The sequence below is a fragment of the Schistocerca serialis genome, chromosome 7 (genome assembly GCF_023864345.2).
Source record: "Schistocerca serialis cubense isolate TAMUIC-IGC-003099 chromosome 7, iqSchSeri2.2, whole genome shotgun sequence".
Lineage (NCBI taxonomy): Eukaryota > Metazoa > Arthropoda > Insecta > Orthoptera > Acrididae > Schistocerca > Schistocerca serialis.
This window is the reverse complement of record NC_064644.1, coordinates 551,896,133-551,918,728: the sequence shown is the minus strand read 5'-3', so window position 1 is coordinate 551,918,728 and position 22,596 is coordinate 551,896,133. Positions and strand designations below refer to the sequence as shown.

At 41.9% G+C, this 22,596-nt stretch overlaps 1 protein-coding gene across 1 annotated transcript in view; it reads left to right on the top strand.

Moving 5' to 3' along the window:
- Nucleotides 1–9,610, top strand: part of LOC126413241 (gastrula zinc finger protein XlCGF8.2DB-like) — a 188,210-nt gene extending 178,600 nt beyond the window's left edge. Inside the window, exon 5 of the mRNA XM_050083141.1 lies at nt 9,281–9,610. Within this exon, the coding sequence (XP_049939098.1) occupies nt 9,281–9,610 (330 nt within the window). The remainder of the gene's footprint in view (nt 1–9,280) is intronic.
- The last annotated feature ends 12,986 nt before the right edge of the window (nt 9,611–22,596 follow it).

The following is a 22,596-nucleotide window of genomic DNA, read 5'->3' as shown; positions in this document are numbered from 1 at the left end:
AGACCGCTGATTTGAAATCCCGCCACGTTTTGGCAACAGTCACGTGGTTTGTGTTGGAGCCGCAACTGCCCTATAGCTTCTGCACGGCAAGGCCAGTCTACTAGTATCTACGGTCGTAGACTTGGTAGCACTGGACCATAGCACTGTCACGAATCAGACGAGTACGTACAGAGTGTTACAAGCTCTTTGACGAACACATCCCACTCAACAATCCAAATTAACAGTCACCGTTTATACAGAAATAGTTCACTCTCCTAATTAATTATAATGCACTTTTTATCCGAAAATTGCAAGTACTGAATACACGTCACCATGTAACACGCCCATGGGTACCAATGGCTGAGGAACTCAAACTGATTTCGGTTCTGCTGTTCTTGCTCATGAGCCCTGTCCACTCCACGTACCGAAGTGGCCGTGCGGTTCTAGGCGCTGCAGTCTGGAACCCGAGACCGCTACGGTCGCAGGTTCGAACCCTGCCTCGGGCATGGATGTGTGTGATGTCCTTAGGTTAGTTAGGTTTAACCAGTTCTAAGTTCTAGGGGACTAATGACCTCAGAAGTTGAGTCCCATAGTGCTCAGAGCCATTTGAACCATTTGAACCACACCACGTATCCGATAATCCCGTGGCGGTCGTATTGATCTGCTCCACACTGCTGCTGACTTGCCTGGAATTACGAATCTGCTTTTGCAAGCGGATTTAGGTGAGCCACTCAACGTCAAGCACAACACTGTCTTACGTCTGGTATGAACATCTATATTCTGAGACGATATGAAATCACAGGTTGCACTGCCTACATTCTAAATCATAAGTGTTTATCCCAATTAATGGGTGATTACCAGTCCACAGTCTGACGAGTGTAGGCGTAACCGAACACGGCATGGATGATTGTTGATGAAGCGGAAACCGAATAATCGAACGAAAGTTCTTACGCTCGTCACGCACACACAGATTTCTTTTGTTACCAGTCTTCCTTGACACAAGTCATGATATAACTCTGTTCATAGAGTTAATTATGAAGTTCTCAGTTCTCACTTGTGCAAGCATAGGCGTAACCGTCGCGACGCGGCTGATTGTTGATAATGCGGAAACACGATGATCGAACGCACGTTCTCACGCTCGCTACAGCACTGACACTTGACTGCAATCTTTTATAGTAACTAATTTTTACTGATTCACGTTAGTTCATTCTGAGAGATAGAACACGTCGCGGATAAATGACGTATGGCACGACGCAAAGGATACGCAAATACGTCATTCATGGCACTGCTCTTTTTTAATTACATCATTACGCATCTTCCTCTGAATCACTTCCATTTTTAATCACTTCTGTAATATCACTTGCAGCAACACTTGAACTTCCATAATAAAAGTACATCTCAAATGCAGAGCTACCTACAAAACACGTAACAGTTCCGTGTCCCGTGTTCGACTCTGCAGATGCGGCTGCCCACAAAGATACTCCACAACCAAGCCAGCGATATGACAAATCGCTTACACAGTGTCGGAGCGCGAGTGTCCTCTGAAATATGTAATCTTCTACTTCCCGCATTTCTCTTTTGTTCTGTGTATTGACTTGATTCTGATTTTGTTGGAATTTCCTAATTTGGTCGTACTCTTCTGTGTCAGTAAAGGCTACCGGTGTTGTATCATTCAGATCATCATCTTCCTTCGCAAATAAATTAGTTGGTCCGAAAGTTCGACTACTTTTTCCGATAATGTATTGATATTCTCCGTGTGTTTTTCTGAACCAAGTTTCAGAGTGTCCATTTGTGTCGAAGTCGTATATACTGTGTGCTTTAGGTTTTCCTGATGTTGTACAAGTTGCGTGACCGTATCGGTAGACGGAACTGAGTCAATTTTAGCCTGCAAGGTGTCGTGATTTTCGTGAACAATAGTCTGAAGATCTTTTATTGCTGCTTCATGATTCTGTAATGCGTTTTCATGTCGCGAAAGAATAGGCTGAAAATGTTCACAAATTTGAGTTAAAAATATTCAGAAATTTTTTGACATTACGATTCGATCTTAAGTAACTCAGTGGTTAAACCGTCACGTGTTTGTTCAAGCGTTTCTTTAATTTGTTTCTGATTTTGTTCCATTTGTTGCTGTGATGGTTACTTATTTTGTTCCATTGTGTCTAATTTTTGAAGCTATTCTCTAATGTCTTGCATTAATTGTAATAACAATATATTAGTGTCTGGAACATGTTCCTTTGTGCTTTTTGGCAGTGCATTTGCACCGGCAACATTCACGTTTTGAAAAGCAGAGTGTGACTTAATTGAGAAAGAGGTAAGGACGTAAAACCTGAATATACGGTATTTGCAAGAGTTTGTTCTGTCATTTCGCATTTCTGAGGCGAGCTATTGCTGACCGATCGATCGACAATACATCCCTGTTCACTAATTGATTCACTGTCTACACCATTATTTACTGCGTGGTCCATTTCCCTACGCACAATTTTCAAATTATTTTGGACATTTTTCACTTCACTACAAGGTTGTGCTGACACGCTACGCTCGTCGTCATTGTTGTTGTTGTGGTCTTCAGTCCTGAGACTGGTTTGATGCAGCTCTCCATTCTACTCTGTCCTGTGCAAGCCTCTTCACCTCCAAGTACCTACCGCAACCTACTTCCTTCTGATTATGCTTAGTGTATTCATCTCTTGGTCTCCCTCAACGATTTTTACCCTCCACGCTGCCCTCCAATAATAAATTGGTGATCCCTTGATGCCTCAGAACATGCCCTACCAACCGATCCCTTCTTCTAGTCAAGTTGTGCCACAAACTTCTCTTCTCCCCAATCCTATTCAATACTTCCTCATTAGTTATGTAATCTACCCATCTAATCTTCAGCATTCTTCTGTAGCACCACATTTCAAAGCTTCTATTCTCTTCTTGTCCAAACTATTTATCGTCCATGTTTCACTTCCATACATGGCTACACTCCATACAAATACTTTCAGCAATGACTTCCTGACAGTTAAATCTATACTCGAAGTTAACAAATTTCTCTTCTTCAGAAACACTTTCCTTGCCATTGCCAGTCTACATTTTACATCCTTCTGTACTTCGACCATCATCAGTTATTTAGCTCCCCAAATAGCAAAACTCCCTTACTACTTTAAGTGTCTCACTTCCTAATCTAATTCCCTCAGCATCACCCGACTTAATTCGACTACATTCCATTATCCTCGTTTTGCTTTTGCTGATGTTCATCTTATATACTCCTTTCAAGACACTATCCATTCCGTTCAACTCCTCTTCCAAGTCCTTTGCTGTCTCTGACAGAATTACAATGTCATCGGTGAACCTCAAGGTTTTTATTTCTTCTCCATGGATTTTAATACCTACTATGAATTTTTCTTTTGTTTCCTTCACTGCTTGCTCGGTATACAGATTGAATAACATCGGGGATGGGCTACAACCCCTTCTCACTCACTTCCCAACCACTGCTTCCCTTCACGCCCCTCGATTCTTATAACTACCATCTGGTTTCTGTACAAATTGTAAATAGCCTTTCGCTCCCTGTATTTACCCCTGCCACCTTCAGAATTTGAAAGAGAGTATTCCAGTCAACATTGTCAAAAGCTTTCTCCAAGTCTACAAATGCTAGAGACGTAGGTTTGCCATTCCTTAATCTAGCTTCTAAGATGAGTCGTAGGGTCAGTATTGCCTCACGTGTTCCAACATTTCTACGGAATCCAAACTGATCTTCCCCGAGTTCGGCTTCTACTAGTTTTTCCATTCCTCTGTAAAGAATTCGCGTTAGTATTTTGCAGCTGTGACTTATTAAACTAATAATTCGGTAATTTTCACATCTGTCAACACCTGCTTTCTTAGGGATTGGAATTATTATATTCTTCTTGAAGTCTGAGGGTATTTCGCCTGTTTCATACATCTTGCTCACCAGATGGTAGATTTTTGTCAGGACTGGCTCTCCCAAGGCCGTCAGTAGTTCTAATGGAATGTTGTCTACTCCTGGGACCTTGTTTCGAGTCAGGTCTTTCAGTGCTTTGTCAAACTCTTCACGCAGTATCATATCTCCCATTTCATATTCATCTACATCCTCTTCCATTTCCATAATATTGTCCTCAAGTACATCGCCCTTGTATAGATCTTCTACATACTCCTTCCACCTTTCTGCTTTACCTTCTTTGCTTAGAATTGGGTTTCCATCTGAGCTCTTGATGTTCATGCAAGTGGTTCTCTTATCTCCAAAGGTCTCTTTAATTTTCCTGTAGGCAGTAGCGATCTTACCCCTAATGAGATAAGCCTCTACATCTTTACATTTGTCCTCTAGCCATTCCTGCTTAGCCATTTTGCACTTCCTGTCGATCTCATTTTTGAGAAGTCTATGTTCCTTTTTGCCTGCTTCATTTACTGCATTTTTATATTTTCTCCTTTCATCAATTAAATTCAGTATATCTTCTGTTACCCAAGGATTTCTACAAGCCCTCGTCTTTTTACCTACTTGATCCTCTGCTGCCTTCACTGCTTCATCCCTCAAAGCTACCCATTCTTATTCTACTGTTTTTCTTTCCCCCATTCCTGTCAATTGTTCCCTTATGCTCTCCCTGAAACTCTGTACAACCTCTGGTTATTTCAGTTCATCCAGGTCCCATCTCCTTAAATTCCCACCTTTTTGCAGTTTCTTCAGTTTTAATCTACAGCTCATAACCAATAGATTGTGGTCAGAGTCCACATCCTTCTTCCATGTATACAGCCTTCTTTTATGATGCTTGAACCAAGTGTTAGCTATGATTAAGTTGTGCACTGTGCAAAATTCTACCAGGCGGTTTCCTCTTTCATTTCTTAGCCCCAATCCATATTCACCTACTACGTTTCCTTCTCTCCCTTTTCCTCGTCGTCACTATCATTTCTCAATTTACTTTGTAACCTAGTGTTGCGCTTTTCACACGCCATGATTATCATAGAATTTCACACTATATCACAGAAAGACACAATTTAAAGAGCAAAAATAGCCTTGCAACTAATAAATATCTAATTAATTGCAAAAGCTACTGCAAAATACTTAGTGCAAATCCACATGCATGCCACAACTGCTTTGCTCATTACAATATCGTACAAGAATGAAAAACTACAACTACAAAGGAAATTCTCTACACAATTACGCGCTAGCAGGAACAAGAATTTCTAATCATGCATTAATTATTCAAACTACCAGAAAAATCAGAATATTTCAGTGAGGTGTCCTCGGCTAAGGGTTGACTGATGAAATTTCTTTACTTAAAATGAGTGTGTCTGTACATAAATTGCTGAATGACTGATACGCACAATATCCTAGCGCAACGCAATCTGAGTGCTCAAAAAGAGATAACCTGACTTCAAATAATTAACTCTAAAGAATGGCCCTGAATAAAAGGAAGTCCTAACAATAACATATACATTTCATTAAGCACTTACCTCACAAAAATCTTCGTTACCCGAATTACTGCAATACAGCGAGCGTCAATACTGCCAGCTAAATAAAACGTTCTAACTACTAAAGCCACTAACTACTAATAGGCATGTGGTCAGCAAAGGAAAGATTTTGTTTCAAACCAAATAATGTATTTTTTTACCTTAATAATGTGACATCGAAAATGAGATTTTCACTCTGCAGCGGAGTGTGCGCTGATATGAAACTTCCTGGCAGATTAAAACATAGTTTTAATCTGCCAGGAAGTTTCATATCAGCGCACACTCCGCTGCAGAGTGAAAATCTGATTCTGGAAACATCCCCCAGGCTGTGGCTAAGCCATGTCTCCACTATATCCTTTCTTTCAGGAGTGCTAGTTCTGCAAGGTTCGCAGGAGAGCTCCTGTAAAGTTTGGAAGGTAGGAGACGAGATACTGGCAGAAGTAAAGCTGTGAGTACCGGGCGTGAGTCGTGCTTCGGTAGCTCAGATGGTAGCGCGCTTGCCCGCGAAAGGCAAAGGTCCCGAGTTCGAGTCTCGGTCGGGCACACAGTTTTAATCTGCCAGGAAGTTTCATGTGACATCCAGTTCAGAACGTATATAAATCATCAGTGACACCTAGAACAAAGGTTTATAATCATTCAGTCTACAGGTCGAACATGTACAGATCGTTAGCCTACGCTAACACTACAGACCTCTGCCTTCCATCAGTGCCAATGTCTCACATCTAATATCCATCACTGCTGGCTGTTCACCTCGAACTGCCCAACAGTACTTCCATCACTGCTGGCGACTAAGTTCCAACTGCCCAGCACTACTGGCGATTAACTTCCAACAACGAGTCCGACCAGCCACAGAATCTCTTACATAGAAAACGCGGTCAGAGATCCAATGCAAAGCGCTACACAGCGCTACCAACACAGAAGCAGCGCACTTAGACTTTGAACAGGTCAGTATTGGTACTGGCCTGATGCCTTACCACTTTCACTGAGTTGTATTTCACTGTAAGGCTTCCATGGCGTGTTTTACAGTATCGCGTTGGGTTCATTTGTAGGAGGAGACCAAACAGCGAGGTCATCGGTCTTATCGGATTAGGGAAGGATGTGGGTGGAAGTCGGCCGTGCCATTTCAAAGGAACCATCCCGGAACTTGTCTGAATCGATATAGGGATATCACAGAAAACCTAAATCAGGATGGCCAGACGCGGGATTGAACCGCCGTCCTCCCGAATGTGAGTCCAGTGTGATAACCACTGTCCCACCTCGTTCGATAGTATCCCCTATATTCTTATTGTTTCGAAAGCCACCCCGAAAATTCAGTTTTTCTCATTGAAATGACACTCACTGCTGCATTTGAGAAGCTCACTATAATATGATGTTACATACGTATATGTACCACTCACTCACTACTGTGCCGTTCTTAAACACATCAATCTTAAACTAAACGCATGCCGTGTGCGGTTCACGTAATACAACGACTACAAAATTCCTCACTACATCAATCAGCGGCATGCAGCAGTGAGTATACTTGGCGTGTTTTATTTGTCGACAGCGTTATGCCTTTTAAAATTAGTTGGTCTTTATTGCATTGAAAGTTCGACATAGTCACAGCTTGTTTTGTTTCTTGTTTTTTGCTGGTATATAATACAACTGAGCAGAAGAACAGATAGACATAAGCTGGTATTGTACAACTGATTTATAAACAACGTGGGAGTAACATGCGGCTGCCATAAGAAGATACTAGCTGTTATTGGCCTATCTTCCCTATTTCGTTCGTATTGGAGCAGTCTTCAAATAATTTGACGACAATGGACACTGCCGTGTAATAAAAATACAAAGGCTCTTTGACCTCTTCGACACGGCTTGCCGAACAAAAGAAAGCGCCAACCTATATTAAAATAAACTGAAATTCGTTGCGACAAATCCACAATGCTCCCAGTTTGTGACACAATCTCATACAAAATATTGAAATCAAAAAATAATCAAATTGGAAAGTGTAACTGGCTCCATATTTATTATTGGCTCCTGAAAAAATTTTAAAAAATTATTAAATATGACTTTAGCATAATTTCAGGGGGCCCGAAAACCGGACTTCGACGTCCGGTTGGGACGTTCGACCGGTCACCACAGTTTTTGTTTGGAAACTGGACTATTCGGTCTAAACCGAGACAGTTGGAAACCCTGGACGAAATGGTTATATGTGTTATTAAACGGCAAATTCGTCGCTACGCTGTTGTGAACAATATGAGGAAATAACAAATTGTGCCGCAGGGAAGGCTTGCAAGAAAATTTCAACAAAGACTGGGATTTGGTTTTCAGAGGAACCAAAATAAGCATCCTGAGAACCGATATAACAGAGTTTCATAATAAACACACTATATATGATTTTTACTAAAAAAGTTGGCATCAATATGGAAGTGGTGAGTGGTTTTTATCAGGCGAAATGTTTATACGTACGGATTATAATGAGAGCAAATATTGTGAGAGTGGTAGTGTGCGAGAAATATTGTGCAACGAAGTTGGAGTACACTGTTTGATTGTTGTGTTATGCAGGGTATTGTTGTACAGACGTGAGAGACCAGCACCTGTAGAAATACGGGAGTGTTCACTGTCAGTAGTCCTCCTCCTTGTTGCTCGTGCTATAACATGGCGGAGCTGCCAACCTGGCCGGGTTTCCGCTTGCTTTGCTGCGTTGAACCTGATGATGGAGGGCATCATGTGAAGCCTATACTGCTAGTATAATGTTACATATCCACGTACAGAATGTTCGAAGATGTACAGAAAGTAAAATCCTACGCCTAACTAACTATTCTAGTGTGACACTTCTATATAATTCTGTAAGGTCGGAAGTGTTATATTAGTAGATAACTGTCATTTATGTTGCTATGGCTGTCTCGTTGTCTAGAGTGTCGGTTCCTGCTCGTGCTTTCCAATTAATAGATCCAACGTTTTTTGTTTCAGTAAAGATCTCTGGAATATTGTTATTTTTCGGAATAATCATTATTTGTTCATAAATTCTTGACACTTTCTACAAAGCCACTTGTTAACTAAATGCATTGTACAGCATTTCAACAAGACACAAAGAACTTGACAGCTACATTGATCGATTTAGACAACAACTGAGACTGTTAGGGTATGTTTCGAGCTTAAAATTTCTACAAGTATTACGTACGTAGCTTCCAGATCCTTCTGCAACAGGACGTATTTCTAATGTCTCAATTGAAATTACTGTTTACGTATAATTTACATAATGTTTCCTGCAACTAGTTCTTTGTATAATCATTTATGCACCTAATAATTAATAATGATGTTTGCAAATTCTGTCAATACATAAACTATCTGCTTCCTCTCTTTGTGTAACTGTCGATTGAATTATCAATAGTACAACTAGAAAAAGTAACAATGAAAACAGAAATTTGTTTACAGGAAAACTAAAGTCTAATAGCATTGGATTCACTGTAAAGTGGTTTTTGACTCCTTTACGTTAAGAGTTGTGATTACCAATTTTCATGGTTCAAGATCGATGTTGCTAAATGGTTCGATATGAAAAATAAATTTCTACTATCAGGAAAATTTCGATTTGGCGATCAGATCGAAGGAAAATTGTCTTTAGATGTCGACTATATAATTAAACAATGAAAATTCACCCCCAAGTTTATACGGAACGGAACGTTTCAACTGAAGTACGAAAGTCCTGAGGAGGAAAGATTCATTACGCTAGGTTAACATAGAAGTGGTTCTGCGACGGTGTTTGATTATTAAAATTGTACCTATATTTAGTTTTGCTTTCTGCAGCGTACCTGCTCTAGGTTAGGCGTGCGGGGCTTCTGACTGACGCAACCAACTTGTTGTGCGGCCTGCTCTGCAGGCGTCCCGCCGCGCACTCTCCGTGCCTCCCACACGGTTCACCTCCCGGCCCTCAGTAGCAGGCACAGGCCGCGGCCGCAGCGACTCGGCGGGCACGCGCCTCTGCTGCCCACACAAGAGCTCCTGCGTCGCTCGTCACCTGGACGACAGGTGCTACTGGCCGATTGAGTTGCCGTGCTGTGTCGCCTTGTCAACTTCACAACAACTGCTGCTTGCTCACCGAGCTGTCGTGCGGGTGACAAGACGACACAGGATCTCAGGTGTGGGCAGCAGAGGCGCGTCCGAGCCGGCTTCTTGCGGCCGCTGCCTGCTACTGCGGCCCGAGAGCTGAACCGAGTGAGCGGCGCGGGGAGTGCGCGACGGGACGCCTGCAGAGCAGGCTGGTCACGACTGTTGACAGTTCTCAAGCGTCTAATTTAGTGCTGTCATGGTGCAGAAACCAGAATTAAATACGTAGTTGCATTACAAGTTTGTTTGAAAAAAAATGAGCGTTTGGCGTCAATGGCCCGGAGGCCCCTTGCGGGGCAGGTCCGGCCGCCGTGGTGCAGGTCTTATTACTAGGGCCCGGATTTTAACTACCTAAAAAACAGTGAAATATGCAAGCATTTATGACCTAAAACTTAAACAAATGTCACCTTAAAAATAAAATATGACTTAATAGAAGTTTATTTAAAGCATTCTTGTTTGTTTATTTAATTTTTTATTCACCATAAAGTAATTAAAAATTCACTTCTCAAAATATTGTAAGTATAATTCTTTCTTTCTGCAGGGTTTGTGGCTAATTTGCACTTGTTTTTTTTTAATGTTTGAAAGTTTTATTTTCTAAACACTAAGTACAGTGAAAAGATCATCTATCGAAACAGGGCCTCAAGCAATACAGTAAAACCATGTTTTTATTTCTACATAGTATTTAAAGCATTTCACATTATTTAATACCGTACGTCAATCTTCAGTATCTGCAAAGTTGCACTGGATCACAAGGTGCATTTTCAGGTTTTCCATTGTCAAAGATCTACGGCTGTCGCTGAGGATAGTTTTGTACCTGGAAAAGCTCCTCTCCACTCCACAAGACGTCACTGGAGCGTATTTGAAGGCAGCCAGGTGACTGGAGTTCAGCTTTGTTTCAGTATCTGCAAATGTTTCGGCATTCCCTGAAAGACTGTCACTAATTTTGCACAGTGTGGAAAATCCAGGATACCGTTGGAGAACACTTTGGTTTTCGCTTTGTCAGCCACATGACCACGAGCTCGACCCAACCCACTCTGCACTCGTTGCACAATACTCAGGGCCTCACGTAGCTGAGTGCCAATAGCTTCCAGTCGTTTGATGCCTTTTGATATGACTGAAAAATTGGCGTTGATGTATGCCAAGTTTCGAGACAATGTATCTGTAAAAACGTCTTTCACAATTTTGATAGCACTTGATTCATCGCTATCAAGGTCACAGAAGATTGTCGTTATTTGGGTGTAGTTGATGCAGTAATACTCAGCAGCATTAAGCCAAGAACCCCATCGTGTAAGAACAGGTTTAGGTGGAAGGGGCGTTGAAGGTGCTTGTTCCTTGAATTTCTGCACCCGCAGCGGAGCCTTCACAAAGATTTTATTGCCACATGAAATTAATTTGTCCACATCAGCGTAATTTGATCACACCTCTTCGGCAACTCTATGCAGCGCATGTGCAAGACAAGTGGCGTACACCATACTGGGGTAGAGAATCTGAAGCCCTCTGGCTGCTTTAGCCATATATGAAGCACCATCTGTTACAAGCAGCAAAACGTTGTCTCTTTTCACACCATCCGGGCACAGCAGCTTCAGAGAGTTGTCAAACAAAATAACAATCGTCGAGTTGTTTACTCTATCGAGAATTTCAGACGTTAGTAGAAACTTATCTCTCCAGGGCCATCAACTTTTAGAACAACAACAACAACATTTGCAATATATCGCCCACTAATATCCGTAGTTTCATCTATCGACAGCCATATCTTTTGCTCAGCAATAGTAATTCGTATTTTGTTGAACACATCATTGTAGCATACGGATAAATAGTTCTTTCTCAGTGTAGATTCGTCTGGAACTGGATGTGTTGTGTACTTCTCCAAGAACCGTCTGAAGCGTTGGGACGTTGCAGGACACCATCATCTCACACAAATCCCTGCAGAATGATTGCACGGTTGACGATTGACCTGTTTGTTCAAATAACAGCGTTTGCCTGCTGTTATTTTCAGCACTTCGTTTCACACAGCGGCTGTGTTTAGCGGTATTACTCTGTTGTTGCACATTAAAGCGCTTTTCTGCACTAACTTTAACGTCATACAGTTAACAAAATAATATTTTCCCATCAGTACTAAAGAACTTCTCTCCAAATTCTCGAACTTATCCTCGCAACTTCACGCTGTCAGAGCACTTTGCTTTAATCATGTTGAACAAGGCAAAGGCTGCATTCAAACTGGTTACTGGGAACACATGTGCGACAGCGATGATTATTACAGCAAAAGCCGCCTTTGTTGGCTCTGAGATCGTCTTGTCAACTCTGCGCACCAATGTTTTATTTTCTCGAAACGACTGTTGTGGTACACCGATTTTCTGCTACAGTCCTGAGAAATAAAGCTGTTAACTAATTTATCTGTTTATCTTTCATAATAGCGCGTTAAATATTGTCTCGTGAGCGCAATATTCATTTTCTTATTCGTGTGTCCGTAAGATACGAGAAAAACGGTATGTGCATTTTTGGCAAAAGTTGACGGAAATATGACCTATCATATTAAACGTTAGCCGCAATATGACCTATTACTAAAGTTTGTTGAAATATGACTTTATATGCACAATCAAAATACATTTTTCGACACTAAAATGCCTAGATTTGTGTATCAATTGTTCTAAAATTGACCCTATAGTTCAGAAAAAAATATGACTTGTCATTAAAATCCGGGCCCTACTTATTATATTCGTCGCCACATTGGGCGACCTGCGCGCCGGATGGGGGCAACACAACAGCCATTCCCCGAGAAGAGAAAATTCCTCCTTCTCAGCCGGAAATCGAACTCGGGCGCGTAGGACGGCAACCCGTCACGCTGACCACTCACCTATCGGGATGGACACAAGTTTAGTTTACTGTTTAATTGTCTGATATTAAAATGTGTGACAAAATTAACGACTCCATCGAGTGTGATGTTAGTAGCATAATTTGATTTCTGTCTACAAGAAGAAAAAGAAGAAAAAAGTGATGAAATTTGACCCCCTATGCTACAAAGTCATTTTGAACACTATGTCATTAATCCCATCGGTGAACTTCAGTACATGAATCGAATTTACAATGTTATTCGTTTAATAACCTCAATCACGGATGGCTATAGTCCTATCAATAAATATAGTCCTATCAATAAATATACAACAAACTGAAAGTAACAATGGTAGACCGTTCGTGTCTTATAAATTCCCGCGACACATCATTTCTCACTGAACCGCATCAGGCGTCAGCATGTAGTTTGATATCCTTGGATCAGGTGTACCTGTGGGTCACATGGGTGGGTGGCTCTCTGCCTACAATAGATAGAAGCTGCACAGATTACACGGCCGGAGCTCACCAGAGAAAACATCAGTATGGTAAAACCACAAGGAAGACACAAAAATATGGAGCAGTGATATTCCCGAAAATCCATGACAAATCTTCACTATTGCAGGAACAAAACAAGAATTGGCGACTCACAGACATATGACCATGTAAGATCGCAGGGGCCTGTCTATTCTTGCATCGCACGAGTGAAAAGATCAAGGATCTGCACACCCCATACACATTTAAAACGTTACTACAGTTGAGTATTCGCTCGAATATGTCTTGAAAATTGCTGAATGTAGGCATAAGTGATGTAATTTAAGATTCACATTGTTCTGTATCAATTATTCTCAAATTGGACAAGGATTGTTACTATGATTATGTATGTATCTCATTATGTAAATGTCCAACTCATTAAGTTACATGAAGCTTTCCTTAATTAATTCACGTTTTGAGAATTTCTGTCATAACTAAGGTCATTATGGAATTGAACTCATTTCGAAATTAATGGATCTCATGAAGTTTTGTCAGCAGTAATGTATTACTGAGCTGTGGTGGGCGAGCGATGCCAATTTACTGCTACGCTAGTTACATAAAGGAAAAATTGGATTTCGAGGGTGCAGGTTAAGCATTTTTCATTTTCTAAGCTCAGTACCCAATCTTTGGTATTTGTGAAACCTGGACATTCGGAGTAGTAATGTAGGTGAACCTTCACACTGATGTATAGCACATGGCGTACTGTATCCATTGACACATCTATTAAGGAAAGCTATGTGTGGCAGTTAACAGCCAATTAGTAACAAGAATGAATGTAGAGACTGACTAAAGCCCATATTCAATCTCTTTTGAATAATTGGGGTACGAAGCTATTGTAAAATGTAATAAACTCTAACATGAATAATCCTAAACGCACGAACTACCATACCTGACATCATGTGAGGAAGTCATTACCCCTTGAACATGTTTATTTGTGTATTCTCAGTGACTGTAATGGTGAGTCTACTAGTTAGATGATGCTAATCTGCTGTTTACTAAAGAGTGAATGATGATCATAATATTCTTTGGGACTCCAGTTAAATCGAGTATGAAGGAGTGATAACTGTGGACTAATCCACTTCCTCCAGCCCAATCAATATTTTTGTTTTTCTAATCCTATTGTTCAATTTTTCCGTTTCCGTACCAAGCTTGATGTCTGTGCCTGAACGCAAGCCATCCCTTTCCGAGCGAGTGCTGCTGAGAACGTACATCGCCGTTTTATCACATCACTGGTTCATAACGTGATTCCTTCAGCCATGCTGCCTACTTGTAACTGCAACGCCTACTATAGTCGTTATCCGCTGATCTACACAACGTGAAGACTGTATGAACAACCTGTATATCTATCCATGGACTGTATTCACGTTGTCAATGGCTGTGATTAGGCTTCAGTCGATCATAATATTTTAAGAAATATCGGTATAGAATGAAATTTTCACTCTACTGCGGAGTGTGCGCTGATATGAAACTTCCTAGCAGATTAAAACTGTGTGCCGGACTGAGACTCGAGCACGGGACCTTTGTCTTTCGCGGGCAAGTGCTCTACCAACTGAGTTACCCAAGCACAACTCAGGCCCCGTCCTCACAGCTTTAATTCCACCAGCACCTCGCCTTCTGCCTTCCAACCTTCACAGAAGCTCTCCTGCGAACCTTGCAGAACTATCACTGCTGGAAGAAAGGATATTGCGGAGACATGGCTTAGCCACAGCCTGGGAGTTGTTTCTAGAATGAAATTTTCACTCTACAGTGGAGTGTGCGCTGATATGAAACTTCCTAGCACATTAAAACTGTGTGCCGGACCGAGACTCGAACTCGGGACCTTTGCCTTTCGCGGGAAAGTGCTCTACCAACTGAGCTACCCAAGCACGACTCACGCCCCGTCCTCACAGCCATCCTTCTGCGAATAACTCGTCTCCTACCTTCCAAACACAGAAGCTCTCCTGTGAACCTTTTTAACATCGGTATAGCTTACGTATGATTACATTTGTATGTATTTGATTACATGTGTATTACATTGTAATACACATTAACAGGCAAAGAAATTATGTCCCTCAGAATCGAATACCTTACTCAGGTTTTTCCGGGTTTCATTATGAATGAAACCCCTGTGGGGAGATAAAGTTATTAATCCCTATTTTAAAATCTCTTCCGATTCTGAGATTCTTAGTTGCACTAGCTGTTCCAGTAATACAACACCAACAGCAAAATAACTGTCATAGAACATTCTGATAGCCGGCTGCTGTGACCGAGCGGTTCTAGGCGCTACAGTCCGAAACCGCGCGTCCGTTACGTCACAGTTTCGAATCCTGCCTCGGGCATGGATGTGTGTGATGCCCTTAGGTTAGTTAGGTTTAAGTAGTTCTAAATTCTAGTGGACTGATGACCTCCGAAGTTAAGTCCCGTAGTGCTCAGAGCCATTAGGTTACCACTTGGTGGGGATTATATTATCCCCTCTATTAGCCCCTTTTGCGGCTGAAGAAACATTCACGTGATGGTACGTTCTCAGTATTTAAGTACTGCTCTAAAGGTACTTGCTGAGCAGAGATACAATGAACTTGTCATAGACTTCCCATGGGATACTTAACTTTTGCTATTATTCTACGGTTAACTTACGATACATGAATACCATATTGGTTTTCTTTTGGAATGGATATAAATTTGAAATGAGTGTGAGCTGTACGTGATCCGCCGGCCGAGCGGTTCTAGACGCTTCAGTCTGGAACCGCGCTACCGCTACGGTCGCAGGTTCGAATCCTGCCTAGGGCATGGATGTGTGTGATGTCCTTAGGTTAGTTGGGTTTAAGTAGTTCTAAGTTCTAGGGGACTTATGACCTCAGATGTTGAGTCCCCTAGTGCTCAGAGTCATTTGAACCATTTATTTGTGCGTGATCCTATCAATACAGTTTTTGGACGACAGTTTTAATCTGTGACCAAGGCACTAGGGGAAGTTAGAGAGCATGGACAGAGGAAGGGTGGTTAGAGGGTGACCGAGCTACCGGCGACCTGTAGCGCAAGAAGGGCTCAGCCAGAGGCCGGCAACTCGAAGGACAAACTCGGCGGTCGGTGCCTGTTGTTATGGGGTGGCTGCGGACGGTTGACCACCCGATATTGCAGACATAACCACCTACAGGGCTATTGTTATGGATTGTGGGCCACAATCAATAGAGCGCCTTGTTCTGGGTTTCGTGCTCCTCGATGTCAACTGCCTTTACCAGGCTCGGAACGCTACAGGGAGGCCTGTTGTTGCTTGCAGTCCTACTACAAAAGCCCTTGCAGCTTTGTGAAAAGAATGGCTTTCACTTCCTACAGAATTTATAAACAACATCGTGAACAGCATAAAACCCGCACGGGTAACCGGGCTTGGTAACGCACCGATTTCGGTTTTCCGGGAGGCAAGCCTGCCCCAGATCGAATCCTCCTCGCCGTTTAATGACGATGGCTGGCGATCCGGCCCTACCGGATGTGAGTTTTAGTTGGTCTCCCAGACCTAATTAGAAAAATACGGGGCTGGACCCAAGACCCACCACGTATACATGGTACGCAAACATTTAGAAATACAGAAACGAAACGTCCTGGCAGATTAAAACTGTGTGCCTGACCGAGACTCGAATTCGGGACCTTTGCCTTTCGCGGGCAAGTCGTAGAGCAAATAGTTTTAATCTACCAGGAAGTTTCATATCAGCGCACACTCCGCTGCAGAGTAAAAATCTCGTTCTGGAGACAGCCCCCAGGCTGTGGGTAAGCAATGTCTCCGCAATATCCATTCTTTCAGGAGTGCTAGCGAAAGGTATAGGTTATTGTTAGTCAGGGCCATTCTTTTGTAGGGATTTCTGAAAGTCAGATTGCGTTGCGCTAAAAATATTGTTTGTCAGTTTAGTGTTGATCACAATAGATAAAGAGCGAAATGTCTGAGTACGTTCAGTTCTATTCAGCTGTTTGAAAATCAAATGATGTAAGAGGTTTATCAGCACAGTGATTCATAAATTTTTTCTAAGGGGACGTTTCACTAGTTCTGCAAGATTCGCAGGAGAGCTTCTGGAAAGTCTGGAAGGTAGGAGACGAGGTACTGGCAGAAGTAAAGCTGTGAGGACGGGGCGTGAGTCGTGCGTGGGTAGCTCAGTTGGTAGAGCACTTGCCAACGAAAGGCAAAGGTCCCGTGTTCGAGTCTCGGTCCGGCACACAGTTTTAATCTGCCATGAAGTTTCATATCAGCGCACACTCCGCTGTAGAGTGAAAATCTCATTCTGATTTAAAAAAACGACTCTCACACTTGAACATAGATTCGCTCTACACACAGACAGATGGGATGCACAAGATTCTGCCTGAGGAGGAATGGTGGTTTCAGAAAGGGCATCCGGCCACCGACTACCACTAACATTGCCTCAACTCTCATAACAATGACGACCTCGTAGAAGAAATGCAAAAAAAAGCAAAGGAGAAGAAGAAGAAAAAGAAAAAAAAAGGAAAAGATCGTTAACAGCGTAACTCTCCGCTATACGGGTTGTTTTGTCCTTGCCGGCCTAAGTTGCCGAGCGGTTCTAGGCGCTACAGTCTGGATCCGCGCGAGCGCTACGGCCGCAGGTTCGAATCCTGCCTCGGGCATGGACGTGTATGATGTCCTTAGGTTAGTTAGGTTTAAGTAGTTCTAAATTCTAGGCGACTGATAACCTCAGCAGTTAAGTCCCACAGTGCTCAAAGCCATTTGAACTATTTGTTTTGTTCTTCGATGTACTCAACTCTGTACTGACATTAATTATTGGAATGGACTGTGGGCCACCATCGATGGAGCACCTTGTTGTGGGTTTCATGCTCCTTGATGTCAACTGCCTTTATCAGGAATATGGATGTATTAACTTACCTGTCTACAGTCGAGACTACATAGCACTGCTGGGCCATTTTGGCGTTTGTGTAATGTGGCGCCGTAGTTTGCATGTGCTTGCCGACGTGTGAGTCAAGTTTAGATTCAAGGCTAAACCTGGCGTCGAAGATCGATCTACTGTATTATAAGAAATGATGATTAATTCTGCTTCTGACCGTATTCTGGCGGAAACAGTTAGCTGGCGCGTATGCAACGCTAGGCAGATGTACGGTATCCTTGCATGTTTGGTATTCCAAATGTAATCTTTGAACGTCAGTCCAGTCCAAATTGTTGAGCCAACCCCTCCCTTATGCTTCTATTCAGATTCCATGGTGCTTCATACGAACACTCACAATATGTTGCCTTGTGTTGTTGGTAGAGAAAAGCGCTTTCGACCAGCTAACCGTAATTATATAGCTTCTTGTACGGGCGAAATTGATTATAACTCTCTGTTTGCTACAAAGGTTTATTTATCTCTTAAATTGTGAAGCTCGTGTGCAGGCTGAATGACGTTGTGGAGGCACGGAACGCCCCGTGCTGGGGTTGAATACTTGTTCAAAATTCAAATGGCTCTGAGCACTATGGGACTTAACAGCTGTGGTCATCAGTCGCCTAGAACTTAGAACTACTTAAACCTAACTAACCTAAGGACATCACACACATCCATGCCCGAGGCAGGATTTGAACCTGCGACCGTTGCAGTCGCGCGGTTCCGGACTGAGCGCCTAGAACCGCTAGACCACCGCGGCCGGCCTGAATACTTGTCTCATTAAAGTAGTTTCATTCACAGATGGGCGTTGTCGCTCAAGGGCTGTCATACAGCTGCTTTCTTTTATCAACTGGATTCAACCAAGTAAATATAAATTTTGCTGTGTAGTTGGCCCTGGACGTCCTGAGGATTATTCACAAAAAAATAAATGACCTCAAGCAGATATTTCCTCTGAAGTTAATATTTTTAACTATTAGTGATGTAAGTCGTATGATTAGTGCTGCTAAAACAGGAGATCTTCTGGAAACATACTGGATTTTTCTTAAATGCATTGAATACTGTAAGGGTCAGATTTTTGGTCGCCGTTTTAGTTCAGTACCCAAATTTTTTTATGTTTGTATGTGAAATTTAATCCTGAAGTTCAGTCTGTCATAGTAATTGTTAACTTCCTTTGTGTCCGAGCATGTAAGCATGTTGCATGATACTGTTATGGCGACTGGGTACGTGTTTCTCAAACAGTGACGTTTAACTGTGAATGGCGTATGGAAAAAAAATTTAAGTTGTTCTGGCCTGGCCCTACTAAAAACAACTAATAACGATGACGTTATGGTGGCATCCCCGGTTTTTTACAGAGTGCACTTGTTTATTGAGAATAATTAACTTAAAAAAATCTTTTACAGTTGAAAAAATATTTGTCCCTTTGTATTTTGTTGTGCGTGCAGATACCACCGTCTTCTCGCTGTTTCAGGATAATGGAGCAGAGATAATGTAGCCATGAGGCTGCATGAGTATAGTATGCCTTAACTGGGAGCAGCTCCTATACAAACTATAATTTCGCTGCCAGTCGTAAGATGACAGCGTTGCCGAATTTAGGGCACGCTTGCATACCGATTTGAACTGTCCTTGCGCGTAACCACTGACAACATTGGTGAGGTAGGTTCAGCTCTTTATATTTGCACTGCAGCTCTCTGTGGTGCGCATGGGAACACTGACCTCTTGGAAGCCAGTATATAAAATGCTATCTCACAGTACTCATTCGGTTAACTGATAGTAAGATTCTAAACAGACTACGACGAATAAGGAACAGACTTTTGCTATTGAGCAATTTCTCACGCGATTTGTGCAGTTATAAACCAGGCTAAAAATGCAGGGCTGAGCCACTTCTGGGATGATAGATGAAGAGGGTAGTTGCAACCAAATCGATACGAATAAATCAGGTTGTCAAGGGAATAAGGGAGTTGCAGGTGGACCGAGACCAAAATCTTTTGCTGGCTTGTTGAATCTCAGTGTGCACTTATTTCAAGGAGTCTCAGATCTATCGGTCAGGGCTCTTGGATAAGATGTGCATATTTTCTGGCGTAACGTCTGTTTCGAACTTAACACTGTCGCACTAGTAAGTTGTTCTTACAGTAACCATTGGCACAGTCTTTCTGTAGTAATTAACAATGCACAGTACAGATGTTACAAATTCGCAACACTTAAATGTTATATGTGTATGCTTGTGTCCCATGGGGTTAATTCTAGCACTGCATCACCAAAAAAACCACCTTTAGTGAATTTATGCCCTTGCTTAAGAACGTCTGTAGGAATATGGTATGGATCATACTCGTCTGTCATCCAATTGTTTATATATTCCATCATATTACACATATATTCCCACTCATTCTATGAATATTGATTTCTGGGAGAGACGCATTGCGCGTTTGCAACTTCAAGTACCACTATAAGTCACTATCTGTTGATAGACCTACAGTAATATGGTTAGAGCCAATCACAATCAAATTATAAGTGGTGGTGAATAATTGTGGACAATTTTCCTGCGGTTCTGTGAGTTGAGGTGGTGGCTGCTGTTGCTTGTGCTGCTGCTGTGGCGCAGTGGCAAATGGTATGCGAGTGACCTTGTCCAGCAGTTCCGCTGCTATCGGATCAGGAGTGCGCGGCACTGCTAGAAAAATAAAAAAAGCATAAGCATATCTGAATATATTTTTATCAAAAATGATACTAATAATCATTATACTCACTCTCGAATCTGACAGTCTTATTCGTCTTATGCATGACCGCACCAATTTGTCCCTGTTGACACATCAACCTCTCAATACGATGATCATGTATCAAAAGAGGAGTGATTTGACTTAAATTCTCTTACATGTCTCTCATAAGACTAAAATCTGTCTACATTCCACAGAAGTCACTGTATAGCAGTTCCCCCCAAACGATTTACAACAAAACGAACTTTTGTTTTGTACTCCGAAGCTTTTCCAGGAAGGTTCTTGAGTCAGTTCTTCCTCATGGGTCAAAGGTGGGATATTACTGATTTACATCTGTGCCCATTTCAAACTAAAACTCATCCTGAAACTGATTCCCCTTACTATTCATTTCTGCTTGAGAACCAGAGCGATTTCTAAAATTTACTCATCCTTCTCTGTAAACGTCTCATACAAGCTTCAAAAGCGTTTCCTAGCTGTCGAACCATCTCTCGTAAAATGTCTTCATCCTTCTAATATGCTAATGAAAGGATATCTCATCACTCCCTTAAAATATTTTCTTACTATTGCTAATGCGCCCTCAAACTTTCACATTGATCACAATCATGCCATGCACGGATAAATTACAATCTCTTTACTTTGTTATTCATTTCCTTGTCTAAGAATTTGAACTCTGCTTGAACACGTAGGCTTTTCATCTTAAATGTTTTAATGTCAGGGAGCAATTTTTCAATCTGTGCTTTTACTTTCGCCTCTTCCATTGTTCATTCCGATACTATACCATGAAAATACATGATTTGCTCATTAATTTTGAAACGTCCCCTTTGAACAATTATACATGACTGTGCTTAAACTGACACACAATATTTTTTAGCGCAACGCAATCTGACTTTCAATAACCCTACAAAAGAATGGCCCTGAGTGACATTAACCTATACCTTTCACAAATCACTTACCTCACAAAAATCTTGGTTACTCGAACTACTGCAATACAGCGAGCGCCACTACTGCCAGCTAAATAACAGATTCAAACTACGGAAGGCACTAACTACTGATAGGCATAGTTAGCAAATCAAAGATTTTAATAGAGACCAAACAATGTATTTACCTTAATAGTCATAATATATATAGCAGTTCATGACAAATTTCAAAACTCCACCATCTCTCTCCCCACATCCACCACTGCTGGCGGCTCACCTCCAACTGCGCAACGCTACGCTCTGTTCACATCCAGCTGCTGCTGCCCAACACTACAGTGGCGAGTATTACAACAATGCAAAGCAGCCACAGACTGCACACAGCACAGTCAGTGATTTTCATACAGAGGTGGCGTTACCAATAAAAAAACATAAACAACCTACTTACATAGCCCCAATGCTCCCCACAAAAAATTTTACAAATTGTTTTGGGCAGTGGCCAATAATGATTTGATACAATTTTTCATAAGTACAATAACAAAGAAATCAAATGCACACACTTATTGATACAATGTTGGTCAAAAGCTAAAATTTTCTCACAGTCCATAAAGACAGTCCTAATCGTTCATCATAGTAAAATAGCAGTGATTTTCTCAAAGTCTGAGCAGGAAAAGAAAATGCACACGGAAGTAGTGGATTTCCATGCAGTCTTGAAGAAGTAGTGTTGTCCTTCCAACGGAAAGACAGTGCTGACTCTTGAGATGCAGACTGGTAATGGGCCACAACAGAGCGAACCCACCACAGAGTCAGTCGAAGTTTTGAAGAATATTGGTAGGTAGGTCGTCACAGAGCATACCCATTGTAGTCCTGGTAGAGATTACGGTATTGGTGTGCCATCAGAGGTGCAGACCCACTGCAGTCCTTGTAGAAATAATGGTATTGGTGAGTCAGCAAAGGTGTAGACCCGCTGTAGTGGAGATGGCCAGGAGCCATCTGCTGCGACTTTGCAGGTGCACAATCACCATCGAAGAGTCTTGCAGACAATATAGCAAGTCCATAACCACCACTTGTGCACTCACAAAGTTTTTGGAATTGCCCTTAAAACCAGCAATACTGTTAACGAGTCCCTTGCTGAATTATTAACACAAGTGCAAGCACTAACAGTCCCTACTTCTCACATATTGTCCATATACTATGACCAACAGAAACGTGTGCAGTGAAATGTGACGTACAAGTTAATAATATGATGAACTGGTGACA